Source organism: Gorilla gorilla, chromosome 1 (genome assembly GCF_029281585.2).
Source record: "Gorilla gorilla gorilla isolate KB3781 chromosome 1, NHGRI_mGorGor1-v2.1_pri, whole genome shotgun sequence".
Taxonomy (NCBI): Eukaryota; Metazoa; Chordata; class Mammalia; order Primates; family Hominidae; genus Gorilla; species Gorilla gorilla.
In genome coordinates, this window is record NC_073224.2 from 22641615 (window position 1) to 22655290 (window position 13676).

The 13676-nt window shown below is 44.5% G+C and overlaps 1 protein-coding gene across 1 annotated transcript in view; it reads left to right on the plus strand.

Moving 5' to 3' along the window:
- Positions 1–999: 999 nt before the first annotated feature.
- Positions 1000–13676, plus strand: part of SLC35F3 (solute carrier family 35 member F3) — a 413829-nt gene continuing 401152 nt past the window's right edge. The window contains exons 1-2 of the mRNA XM_055372857.2: positions 1000–1735; positions 2134–2363. Of these exons, the coding sequence (XP_055228832.1) occupies positions 1683–1735; positions 2134–2363 (283 nt within the window). The 5' untranslated portion in view covers positions 1000–1682. The remainder of the gene's footprint in view (positions 1736–2133; positions 2364–13676) is intronic.

Here is a 13676-nt window from a genome sequence, read left to right on the forward strand (position 1 = left end):
TTCATCACAGTTTTGTAGTTTTTCTCATATAGATATTGTACATATTTATTAGATTTGTACCTAAATATTTCATTTGAGTGGTGTGCTAATATAAATAGTATTGTGGTTTTAATTTCAAATTCCCATTTTTCGTTGCTAGTATATAGAAAAGCAGTTGACTTTTGTACATTAATTTTGTATCCTTCAATCTTACCATAATTGCTTATTAGTAACAGGAGAGTTTTTTTTGTCAATTGAGATTTTTCTACATCAACAGTCATGTCAGCTGCAAAGACAGTTTTCTTTTACCTTTTCCTTCACAATACGTATACTTTTAATTTCCTTTTCTTGTCTAATTTCATTAGCTGGGACTTTCAGTATGATGCTGAAAAGGATTGCTGAGTAGAGACATACTTGCCCTGTTCCTTATTTTAATAGGAAAGCTTCTAGTTTCTCACCATTAAGCATGGTGTTAGCTGTACGCTTTTGTAAATGTTCTTTTTCAAGTTGAGAAAGTTCCCCTCTATTCATACTTTGCTGCTACACAATATGATTTTAATATAAAAAAGCAGTACATAAAGTAGTGTGTACAATTTCATTCCGATTTTTGTGACAACTGTATTTTGCATTGGAAAAAAGCCTGGAAGAGAATACGTTCATAATTGAAAGTCGTCATTTTTGGCTGGATAATGGATATTTTCTTCTCCACATACTTCTATCTTTTCTAAATTTGCCCCGATGAAAAATAATATTATGAAAGGTGATTAGGTAGTCTGAAGAGAATGCCTTTCGGCCTTCGGGGGCAGTGGGGTGGTAAGGAAAAAGATGAGAAGCTTTTAAAATGGAAATCTATGAAGAGATAACTGATTTCGTAATTGCATCATCAGTGGGAAAGTAAGCTCTCTGAGGACCAGGTCTGACTGAGAGATCCCCACAGCGTAATAGATAATAAATTTTGTGTCTCAGCGTTGCCTATGAAACGCCATTTATTCACTTGGCATGCTGAGCATGGAACCAGGTTTCTTTCTTTCCAAGTAGTTTTGCTAATTTAGAGAAAGAGAGAGACAGACATATACATAGAGAGAGAGAGAGAGAGAGTGTGTGTGTGTGAGAGAGAGAGAGAAAAAGTACTGAACTGGGAGCGGCAGGGTTTGAGTCAAAAGAGAAGGGTGGAGGAGCGCGTCCGGTGCTCCAAGGCTTCCAGGCGGAGCGCGGGCGCGAGGTGCGGGCTCCGGGGCGGAGCGCACGCCCGGGAGGCGGGAGGTGGGCAGCAGCGCCCCCGCCTGGCCCCTGTGCGCCCCGACCCGACGCCTCCCCGCCCGACCAGGTGCCTCGAGAGCGCACAGCTGGGAGGGCTCTCCCGGTCTCGGCGAGACTCACGCCTGCGGTGTGCTAGGGCGGCGGCGACGGTGACGGGCGTGGGGCGCGGCGCTGCCTCGGCTGCCGGGTCGTTGCGGCGAGCGCGCGGGCCGGCCTGGAGTCACCGGGCTGAACCGCCGCGCCTGCATCGTGCCGCACGCCGCGGAGGCGCTCGGGTACAGACCGCGCGGGCGTGCACAAAGCGGCCCGGGGCGGCCGGCGCGGCGCAGACCCTCGGTGGGCAGCGCACTCCAGTCTTCCCCGGCTAGCGGCTGCAGGGAGCTCCGGCCCGCGGCCCCTCCGCCTCAAGTCTGGGAGCTGCCGGTCCCACTCTGTCTTTGCCTATGGGGATTCGAGAGTTTCCCAGCGGCGCACCCAGGGGCAAGAGCATTGCCGTGTGAGTAGCGCCCCGGGCGTGGGTGAGCGAGCCGGTGGGCGGGAGGCCGGAGCGCCGGGGTAGCCCTTTGCAGCTGGGACACTGGGCAGTCTGGGGCTCGGGGAAGGGCGGCGCGCGCGGTGGAGCTGCTCGGGAAGTTTCAGTCATTCTTTCCCTCGCCACTCGCCCCAACCCGCACTGCCCCGAGGCGCCCAGGATAGGGCACTGGGGACAGCTGCCCGGGGAAGTGGGTGAGTGACGGCCGGAAGGGAGCAGCGCGGGCTCTGCCGCGGCGCTCGCCCCCGGAGGGCCCCGGCCGCGCTCTTGCTCTAGCCCTGGGATCTGCTCCTCACGAATCCCCTCCTCTCTGTCCATGCTCCCCCTGCCCACCCACCTGCCCGTGGCGCCTGCGACCTCAGTGGCATGAGGAGGTCACCGGACGTCAGCCCCCGGAGACTGTCCGACATCAGCCCCCAGCTCCGGCAGCTCAAGTACTTGGTGGTGGACGAGGCGATTAAGGAGGATCTGAAATGGTCGCGCTCCGTGGAGGATCTCACCAGCGGGCCCGTGGGGCTCACGTCCATCGAGGAGCGGATCCTGCGCATCACTGGCTACTATGGCTACCAGCCCTGGGCAGCGAGCTGCAAAAGTAAGACCCCCTCACGTCATGTTTCTCGTCCACTGGTCCATCTTACCATTGTCACAGCAGCCTCGGGGAGCGCATGCAGTGAGGCGTCCCCCCACCCCCTCCCGCCCTGCCTGCTGATACAGACCCAGGTTTGCAACTTCGAGGAAGAGGCCAGGAAACGGAGTTCTCCTGGACCTCTGAGGCTTTCTGATGCGTTCTGTTACACCCCTTCCTCTCCCACACACAGGATCTCTCTGTATCCTTATCACTCCACCGCCAAATACGGAGGACACTCCTATGTGGCAGACCGTGGGAAACAGATCAGAAACTCAAAGTATCCCGGACAGTGTGGCTTCCCCGCGGATCTGAAAGTCTCACAGGGCCCTCGGTCAGGTCTCACCAGGCTCAGATGGAGATGCTGACTTACGTAGCCAGGATTTTAACTCTTCCTTGCATCTCCTCGCCCTGATGATAGAGGACAATTCTTGGGGTCTTCATTTTAGATGCCATTCACGCCCTTCTCACCTGGATTTTATCGGTCTTCAGTAAGGAGGTTCTATAGGGATCATTCTAGATAGTGGTGTTGGTCCCTGCAAGATGAATGTTTGGTGTCAGGTGGATAAGCTGAAATGTTTTTCTTTCCGTGGGTCCTAGCTAATGGCTTTGAGGATGCTGTGATCAATTAGACGGACATTATCTTATGTCACCAGGACTAATTTGGTGGACATTTCTTTTTCTCACTTTGCAAGAGAGAGGTTGATTATGATGAAATCCAGATATCTATAAATATAACCATAATTAGGTGGTCTCATCACTGTAGTTTGACATAAGAGATTGCCATTTGCCACCTCAGTCCGTATGAGAAATGGGCCTTGACGTCTTTCATTTGTAATAAAGACTAGATTAATAGCTTGTTGATTTTGAGTTTTTTTCGACCTTTTATTGCTTAAAATTGAAACATTATTTATTGGTCTTTAAGGGGAAAACGGGCGTTTGTAATTTAATCATATTCATCACTAAAAAAAAGTCTATCTTTAGATTATTCCTAAAATCTTCGAGTCCAAGGCAAAGGTCAGTGGTATGCTAGCAGTTAGCTGGTTAGTTTAAAATTATTTGCAGGAAGAAACAGGATTTGAATGTTTTGTTTTCATGCAACTTGCTTTTAAAAGACTGTGTTTCATTGGGTATAAGCCTTTTAAAAAATTGTATCTCTTCCAATCTCTTGCCTCTGCTCCTAAAATTGTAGCTGATTACAAAAGGAAGACAAGGGGCCAAATTCTCTTTTTGGCTGAAAAACCCTGGGCATGGGATAAGAAAAATTAAACCCCATTGGAAACCATATTTCTTATGGGCATGGATAGAACGCTCAATTTTTATTTCTGCTTTCTAAATTTCTATTAGAAAATAGCAATTTTCTATTCTTGTTTCCATTTTCTGCTTCCTTAATAACAAAAGACAGTGGTATAAAGGACAGCCTTCATAAAGTCATCTCTTTAGTGCTTGAAGTCATAAAAAGGTTTTATCTTTATAAATCTATTTGTGACTGGCTGTATGTGCTTTGTGGAAGTTATCACCAAGGTTTGTGATTTGGGGGCTTGCCAGAGAGCTTACAGCAGTGATGACTGTTTGGTACAACATATTTTGTAATTAAGACAAGAGAAGGGCCATGTGGAAATGGAGTCCCTTGCATCACCGGAGGTATTCTTAAATGCCTCTCTCTGAGGCTTCACTGGAAGAGTAAATAGTAGCAGGCAAGGCTACAGTGATCATTGAAATATGAATAAAATCAGCTCATTCCACTCTCTCTATTCCTGTGAGGATTCTTCTTTATTCCAAGGTATTTCCTTGTTACTATAACGCTTTAGGTGACAACTGACATTTTGGTGAATTAATTAGGTGTTATGTTTAAATTTAGAGAAGGTAATGTTTTATTAATGTATGAATGCAGCAAAAGAGGTTGTCTTTTTGTTTTTTTTGTTTGTTCCTTTGTTTGTTTTTTGAGAGGGAGTCTCACTCTGTCACCCAGGCTGGAGTATAGAGTGCAGTGGCATGATCTTGGCTCACTGCAACCTCCACCTCCTGAGTTCAAGTGATTCTCCTGCCTCAGCCTCCTGCGTAGCTGGGATTACAGGCGTGCGCCACCACATCCTGCTAATTTTTGTATTTTTAGTAGAGATGAGGTTTCACTATGTTGGCCAGGCTGGTCTTGAACTCCTGACCTCAGGTTATCCACCCACCTTGGCCTCCCAAAGTGCTGGGATTATAGGCGTGAGCCACCACGCCAGGCCCAGAAGAGGTTTTAAGGCAGAACTTTTGCTGTTTGCCATTTCTACTCAATTGATAATAATAAAGAGGCTTATCTATTACCTGTAGGTATCACCTAGTTGCTTTATTTGTTGGTTGGTAATTGTACTCTATAAATGGGGAGAGATGATGGTTACAAAAAAAACAAAACAAAGACAAAAAAAAAACCATTCTCATGATCTCCAGAGTGAGTTATGGAAGCTCCAAGCTATTATGTCACCTTTCAGTCATCTTTCAAAGTGATTTATCTGTGTCCTAACTGAAGGAGTTGCCAGTGAAAGTTTCTGGATGTAAGTCATTTGCCCTTGTAGCAGAAGAAACCATTTGAATGACCCAATATTCATTTGTATCCTCTTCATTTTTAGATTTTGTTTGGGTTGTTAAGATAAATGAGGTAATTGTGAACAGTACAGAAATTACCTTTGCTCAGTATTCTCAACTCAGTCATTTGGATTCGCAAGTTTCGCTCTAGACAAGAGAATTTTGTAAAGGATTCTTTTTTTTTTTTTTTTTTTTTTTTGACAGAGTCTTATTCTGTTACCCAGGCTGGAGTGCAATGGCGCAATCTCGGCTCATGGCAACTTCCGCCTCCCGGGTTCAAGCGATTCTCCTGCTTCAGCCTTCTGAGTAGCTGGGACTAGCACCACCATGCCTGGCTAATTTTTTGTATTTTTAGTAAAGATGGGGTTTCACCATGTTGGCCAGGCTGGTCTCGAACTCTTGATCTCATGATCTGCCCACCTCAGCCTCCCAAAGTGCTGGAATTACAGTCGTGAGCCACCGTGCCTGGCTTAAAATTTACCCAGCTTCCCCAAGTAATAGTATTTTTTTTTTTAGAAGGAGTTTTGCTCTGTCACCCAGGCTAGAGTGCAGTGGCACAATCTCAGCTCACTGCAACCTCTGCCTCACAGGTTCAAGCGATTCTCCTACCTCAGCTTCCTCCTGAGTAGCTGGGACTACAGGCACCCAACACCATGCCCGGCTAATTTTTGTATTTTTAGTAGAGACAGGGTTTCACCATGTTGGTCAGGCTGGTCTCGAACTCCTGATCTTGTGATCTGCCCTCCTCGGCCTCCCAAAGTACTGGGATTACAGGCGTGAACCACCGCACCCAGCCTAGGATTCTTTTTTAAAAATCCCAAAGGCTCCTGGGTCTGAAAGGGATGGGTTTTGTGAAACATTCAACTGAGAATTAAACTGTAAACAAGGAAGTAAGAAGGGCCCAGTTCCTCTTCTCAGTGGCAAAAGTCCTCCAAGCTCCACATTCCACGTTTTTGAACCAAACCACTTGGCAGTATTCCTGGGAATTCTTCAAATTATCATCTGTGAGTGGATCCAGGGCCCAGAAAGCACCTGGGCCACAGGAGGGGCTCAATAAATATTTGTTGAATGAATGGATGGCTGCTGCCCGAAATACTGACCTCTGGGACAGGGAGCTTTGAATATGCCTCTGTAGTGATTTGTATCATTTACCTCTTTATGCTGACTTCCTGTTATGTGGAATTGCTCTACTCTTTCCTAGTTCTTCCATCACAAGTGCTTCCTGAACCACAGACTGGACCAGAATTCTTGGTGATAAGCTTTGGTTTAGCCCAGGGTTTCTTGATCTCAGCACTATTAACCCTTTGTGCTGTATAAGTATTTGTCGTAGGGAGCTGTCATGTACATTGTAGGATGTTTAGCAGTATCTCTGACCTCTGCCTATTAGATGTCAGTAGCTTACCACCCTGCCCCCTAAGTTGTAGCAACTCAGTATCCCATGGGGGGCAGCCTTTAGTTGAGACCCACTCATTTAGGGTAACCCCCAAATTTATGCTGCAATAGAACTCTCTTCTGTTGCCCAGTAATGCTAAACAAGCAGGCCTACCTTACAAATTCCTGACCCTCTCCTTCCTCATCTTTCTTCCTGGACCACTTTTTAGGTTTTCAGGATGGCCAGATCGAGTAATCATCACCACTGGCAGTACAGGTGTCTTCTGAAGATTTGAAACAGCCTGTTCCTTCTGCAGCTGGCATGATTCCACAACCAATCATCATAAATTGACACCCTGTAGGAAGTGCTTTAGAATTCAGGAGACTCTGAACAGTTTCTTTTAATAACTTCCTTTTCTTTCCTACCTTTTGCCCCAGTAGAAGAGAAATGACTGATTAGAATATCTTCTGCTTCCTTTTCCTTTCTCATTTCTCTGGGATGGACACCAATTAGGGAGGAGATGGCTAGAGAAAGGGCGAGGAGAATCAAAGACCAGGAAAAATCTGTATAGTAGACAGCCAGCCCCAGGCATCTGATAGGGTGGGACAGCTGGTGGCATTTCCACACAGGAATGATTGAAGGAACATATCTTGGAGTTTCCAGATAGAGGCTCTGCTGCAGGATGAAGGAACATCTACGAATACTCCTTTATTTTCATTTATTCATTTAAAAAACCTTTTTTCAGCAGTCAGTGTATGTCAGAATAGAGAGAGAAGTGCTGGAAGAGGTAGCTCACTGTCCAGGTGTGCCTTCGTCTAGAAATACAGGTCAACACAAACCTGCATTAGAACACAGACATTCTAACGGCGGGCAGGATGTTTCCCTTTCCGAAAGGTTTCCCTAAAGAATGTTTTCAAATAGTGAACTCTTAAATCCTTTTCTGGGTAAAAAGTCCCCAAAACATTTTAGGAATAGCTTTTTTGAAGGGGGTCATGCTTATTGCTTAACATGAAGTGCAATTATCATTTGAGTAGATTTATACACTTTGTTGAACATCAGCTATTATTCACTACAGGTTCTGGTATGTTGAGATTTAAATGCTTTTTTCCAGAATGTGAATGGATTGAGTTTTAAGTCATTTGTAGAATGGAGAGAGGGTCAGTCTTAAAAGACCAACTGTCTCTAGCCCACTCCAGCCCGCCATTGGCAACGTGAACCTGGGACAGGAACGTGCAGGTTAATGAACAAATCCCAGCTTATCTGGGTGGAGGTTTTCTAGTTCAAGCTGAAAAAATGTAGGGCACTGAATAACACACCTGGTGACAAGGAAATTGCATGTTTCAGGATTCTCCAGGTTTAAAAGTTGTAAAGGGTTTGTATGAGGTGAGGGGGAAGGGCTCATGGAAAGGCTGTCTTCCTAGTGTCCCTGTTAGTTCACCCTGAACTGTGAGTATATGTTGCTGGCGTAGATACCGGTGCTAAATGGAACGGTGCCTTATAGTATCATTGAATTCATGGTGAGCAACTTCTGTTTGATCCTCCTAAAATAGTAAAGGTCAGGTCAGCAATTCAAAAATGACCCATTTGTAAGAGATGTATAATTTGGTTGTAAAAGTTTATTCTAGAATGGAGCTTGGCATATGAAATATGAGATGGAAAAGATTTTAAAAGAAAAGAGTTAGAAGGCTTGAGGGGGTGGTGAGTTGAGCAGTAGAGCACAGCATTTTTTATTGGGTCAGAGAATTAATTTTATTCCTAAATATGCTAACAATTTAGTAAATAGTTTCTGAGTTTTGATGTAATGAAAATGCAGAACTATTATCTTTTAAGGAAACGAGGTGACCCCAGCTCACTTAGATCATTGCCATGGGGTTATAAACCCTTCGCATCTGCCATGGGGTTAGAAATCCTTCGTGCCTATTAATGTGCCTTTACTTTCATTTGTTCATTTAGCAAACTTTTAAAGCATTTACTATGTGCCAGAATACAGAGATAAGTGATGGGAGACAGAGTCCTCACCCTAAAAGCTTTCCAACTAGAGCAGGTGAAATCTGAAGTACACATATGGTGGTGATGGGGAAATGGCCTCACCTCCAGGGAAGTGAAGTCTTCCAGGCTTTAGGGAGACATGGGCAAGGAGAGTTCTCCCTGCTCTTCAGAAGTCCCTCCTGGATCTCATTAAAAAGAGTCTAGTCTAGTCTAAAACTCTCCAGCTTTGAGCCTTGGTCTTTTCCTTAAGCAGCTGGAAACATTCAGGTTAGATGCATTCAAACATAAATCCACATGCAAATGCACCATTGATGTTTGTTAAGCATTTTACTGTAAGCTGTTAGGGATGCTCTGGCCCTGCAGCCCTGAGGGGTGTCCACTTAGTTTTTTTAATGTCTGGAGGAGCAGAGGAAATAGAATTCACCTCCCAGCTTCATAGCTATATGACAAGTTCACTGCTATGAGCCTCTAGTTTCGCCGTGCGAGGTGGCTCATGCCTGTAATCTCAACGCTTTGGGAGGCCAAGGAGGGTGGATCACAAGGTCAGGAGTTCGATACCAGCCTGGCCAAGATGGTGAAACCCCGTCTCTACTAAAAATACAAAAATTAGACCGGCATGGTGGTGGGCACCTGTAATCCCAGCTTCTCGGGAGGCTGAGGCAGAGAATTGCTTGAATCCGGGAGGCGGAGGTTGCAGTGAGCTGAGATCATGCCACTGCACTCCATCCTGGGCGACAGAGTGAGACGCCATCTCAAAAAACAAAACAAAACAAAAAAACGAAAAGGAGATAATAGAACTACTTTCTAGGATTGTCATGAAGATTAAATGAAATACAGTAGTCCCACTTTATCGGAGGGAGAATGCATTCCAGGCCCCCCAGTGGGTACTGTGGATAGTACTGAACCCAATATACACTATTTTTTCTTATATAGTAGTGAGCAGGTGGCGTAGACAGCGTGGATACGCTGGACAAAGGGATGATTCACATCCTGGGTGGGATGAAGTGGGAAGGTTCAAGATTTCATCATGCAACTCAAAATGGCACACAATTCAAAACTTGTGATATGTTTGCTTCTAGAATTTTCCTTTTAGTATTTTCAGACCATAGTTGACCAAGGATAACTGAAACCATGGGAAGCAAAACCATGGAAAAGGGAGGACTCTTCCAATGTCTGTACAGCTGGCATCTATTAATGCACCTTTATATCCATTTAGCAAATCTTTTGAGCATTTACTTCGTGCCAGAATGCAGAGATTAGTGATGGCAGACACAGTCTTTGCCCTAAAAGCTTACTTACTGGAGTAGGTAAAATCTGAAGTGCTTATATGGTGTGATAAAGATCAGTTTGCAGTGCCTGGGGAGCCCTTTCTCATATCAGTGAGTTCATTCTTCACCTGGAGGAGTCATTCACAACAGAAATAGAGGGGAGGTTTGCATTCCAAGCAAAGGGACAACATATGCACGGGAATGTAGTCAGCTATTGCTAGACGGTAATTCCGCTTGATTGGAACATCATGGGGCAGGAGTGTCGTGTATGAAGTTGGACTTGTGAGCAGAAACAGACTACAGTACGTTACAGTACCAGTCATCTGATGCCTGTCACCTTCCTCATCCAGGTCCCAGCCTAAGTGTCACCTCCTCCCAAGAGCCTTTACTGATTACAGGAGGTGCTCTTGCATCTCCTATAGTGTTGTCACTTCTTTTACATAGTCGTGACTAGTTTAAGAATGTGGCTGAAGCTCTTGCAGATAGAAAGCTCTCTAGGAGCAGGGCTTGTTATTGTGTCTCCACCCCTCACTGTGGTCTTGGCACATAGAACTCTGGTGATTCTTCCACAGTGCACAGAGTATCTCGATCAATAAACATTTGTTAAATGTACTTATTAAAGGCCTAAGTGGCCGTTTCCTCAGGCACATACACAAATGGCTCCTAAGTAAGCATCTACATTTCTGTAGGGTTGTCCAGAATTATCCTCCATAGAAACACTTCTAATTCCATTCCTCTGTCAAGAAATGGGACTCCCGTTGCTGGTTCTCTTCAGTCTTCACTTTAACCCTGCTAAAAACACTGACAAGTAATCGCACTCCTAGAACTTACATTATCCAGTCTTATATTGGGGTGTTCTGTCCAGTTTTGGTAACTTTAAAAATGATGTGGAAAAAATGAACAGGGCCCAGGGAAATAAAGAAAATGTATTGATGGAATCAAATATGTGTTCTACAGGCAAGGTTAAAGGATTAGGGGAGGAGGAAATTAGGGAAGAACGTGACATGTCTTCATGAGAACCATCAGAGCAGGCACCTTTGGAATGGCTTCCCAGCTCAAGACCCCTTAACTGCCCTGTACTACATCCTCCGTTTGGGCCCTTAGCAGCCAGACTGACATCATCTTCCTCCTGGGCAGTGTAGATTAGACCAGGGGTAGACTCCTGATCCATGCTAACTCACTCAGCTCCTCTCTCCTCCAATTCGAGATTAACACCAGAAAGTTGGGGTCTAGTCTGACAGAGAGGTCTACTGAGTGGAGGAGGCTAGTCTGTCTCCCATATGGATAGAGAGGCAGAGAAAGCTAGTCTACATAAAAGAAGGCAGCGGCAGGTGTGTCAAGTAACCCAGAGAGAGCAGTGGTGGTTTCCAGGACTCCATGCTGGGGCCTGTTTCCCTCCTACATCAATGTCTTGCTGCAGCTCCTCCTCCAAGCCCCTGAGACACCACTGTTGCAAAGCAACAGCCTTCTTCCTGCTAAGTGAGCAGAAACCAGGTTCTGTTGTGTGCAACTACAGGCTCCTTTCTGGATAGGATTTCAGAGCCATTTCCATTCAAGCTCATGCATGACAAAATAAGGATCTACATACCAATGAAGTTTCAACTGGAAATACAAAATCACTTTCTAACTACTAAGATCATAAAGAAGGTCAGGAAGCCTCAGTCACTGGAGAGATTCACAAAGATGTGGACACCCAGTCACTTGAGCTGGATGAAGTACTTACTTGTCCCACAGCAGGAGGATGAACCATATTTCTTTTTTTTTTGTACATGATGTCTTTTGGTTCAAAGGAGTGGTGAATGTGCATTGATTAATAGAGCAGGGAACCAGTTTTGTTTCATTATCTTACTGCACAGCCTAGAAAGGGGCTTGTGCAGTTAGGAACCTGGCAAATTCTTCTGGTGGATGATGGTGGCAAGCACTGAAACAATTGCCTAGGACATGGGCACAGATTTTTCTTTCATGCAGCTTAATTTATGACAGCATTTGAGATTGGAGGAAACGAATTGCTCTCCTCGGGTGATTTGCAGTGTTAAAGGCTACAGGCTGTTTTGAACGCCTCAGACAGAGATATTCAGTGCAACTGCTCAGAACAGTTTTCTGGTTTTGAGAAATGTTTTCTGTGACATTCAAATTTTCTCCTTGTCAGTCTGCTATCTACCATTTCCAATGCTTGACCACATCAGGATCTATCAAGAAACTATTTTTATCCTTCTTCACCATCTACTTGTAACAATGTACTGTTATAAAAATTCAGGTCTATCCTCAAAGTTTTATTCAAAAGGGTCAGAAGAAAAATGTTTCTTAGTGTATGTCAATTTCGCTACCTTACTTTCTTTTCAGAAATTGAGTCAGCTCATTTTTGATGAATGTATATTAAGATGTCTTGTTCTTAGCCAGCAATGGTGGTGTGCACGTGTAGTCCCAGCTACTCTGGAGGCTGAGGTGGGAGGATCACCTGAGTCCAGGATCTCAAGGCTGCAGTGATGTATGTATGATTGCACCGCTGCATTCCAGCCTGGGTAATAGAGCAAATTCTTGTTTTTTTTAAAAAAGTCCCTTGTTTCTAAAAGAAAAAAAGGAATAGAATGATGATGGCAGGTGTATTAGTCTGTTTCATGCTGCTAATAAAGACATATGTGAGATTGGGCAATTTACAAAAGAAAGAGGTTTAATTGGACTTACAGTTCCACGTGGCTGGGGAAGCCTCACAATCATGGTGGAAGGCAAGGAGGAGCAAGTTGCATCTTACGTGGATGGCTGCAGGCAAAGAGAGAGAGAGCTTGTTCAGAGGAACTTCTCTTTTTAAAACCATCAGATCTCGTGAGACTTATTCACTATCATGAGAACAACATGGGAAAGACCTGCCTCCATGATTCAATTATCTCCCGCCAGGTCCCTCCCACAACATGTGGGAATTCAAGATGAGATTTGGGTGGGCACACAGCCAAACCAGATCAGTAGGTATGGGACAGTTGGGTTTTGTGCAGCATTCTGTTCATGCTGTGCACGTGTGGGAGTTTAATAAACATTTTCCATGGCAAAAGTGCATTACACTGGTGTGAGTACTAAGGAAGAACTGAAGTCCCTTCCTATATACTTTCTTTTCTTTAAATAATTGGCCAGATAAATAGTTTGAAGACTTTTAAATGCCATATTCCAGAACAACTAATTTCAAAGGTTTATTCAAACACTTTTACTTTAAGTCGACATTTTGTTTTATTAACTATTAAATGTAAAAATCTTTCATTTACTTATTTATTTATTTTTATTTTTAGAGGCAAGGCCTAGCTGTGTTGCCCAGCCTGGAGTGCAGTGGCACAATCATCGCTCACTGCAGCCTCTAACTCCTGGGCTCAAGCAATCCTCCTGCCTCAGCCTCTTGAGTAGCTGGGACTATAGGCCTGCACCACCACATCTGGCTAACTTTTTAAAAAACCTTTGTAGAGACCAGGGCCTCACTATGTTGCCCATGCTTATCTCAGACTCCTGGCCTCAAGCAGTCCTCTCACTTTAGCCTTCCAAAGTATAAACTTCTTTTATAGGTTTATCTGATTTAGCAGTGGGTACGATTTCAAAGTCACATGTAAATAAAGTATATGTAATTACGATTAATTGTAAAAATCCTCAGAAAACATAGTACTGGTGTATAAGAAAATGTGTTTGTTCTATCCGCAACTGACATTGTATCTGGTGATTGTCTCTCGATACATTGGAGAGTTCCTATGTGGTGGCTGGAAGGTGGAAGAAGGAATATTTTTCAGCAGGACACACCACCACCATGTGGTCCCTTTTGAGAAGCCCATGGACGAGGCCGAGGCTTCAGAAAATCACTGCATGAAATTTCAGACACTATTCATGGAGGAATTCATTTGTGAATGGGTTGGAAGCAGATGAAACAAAGGAACCAACTGTTGAATGTAAATTCATTCATTTGTTAATCTATTTATCCAGTGATTCATTCATTCCTTCTTCATTCAGTCATCAAATAATCCACGATCTCTAAAACACAGCAAATGTATTAGCTCCTCAGGGAAGTATATACTAAATATATGGTATGGTTGTTATTTCCTAGAAAAT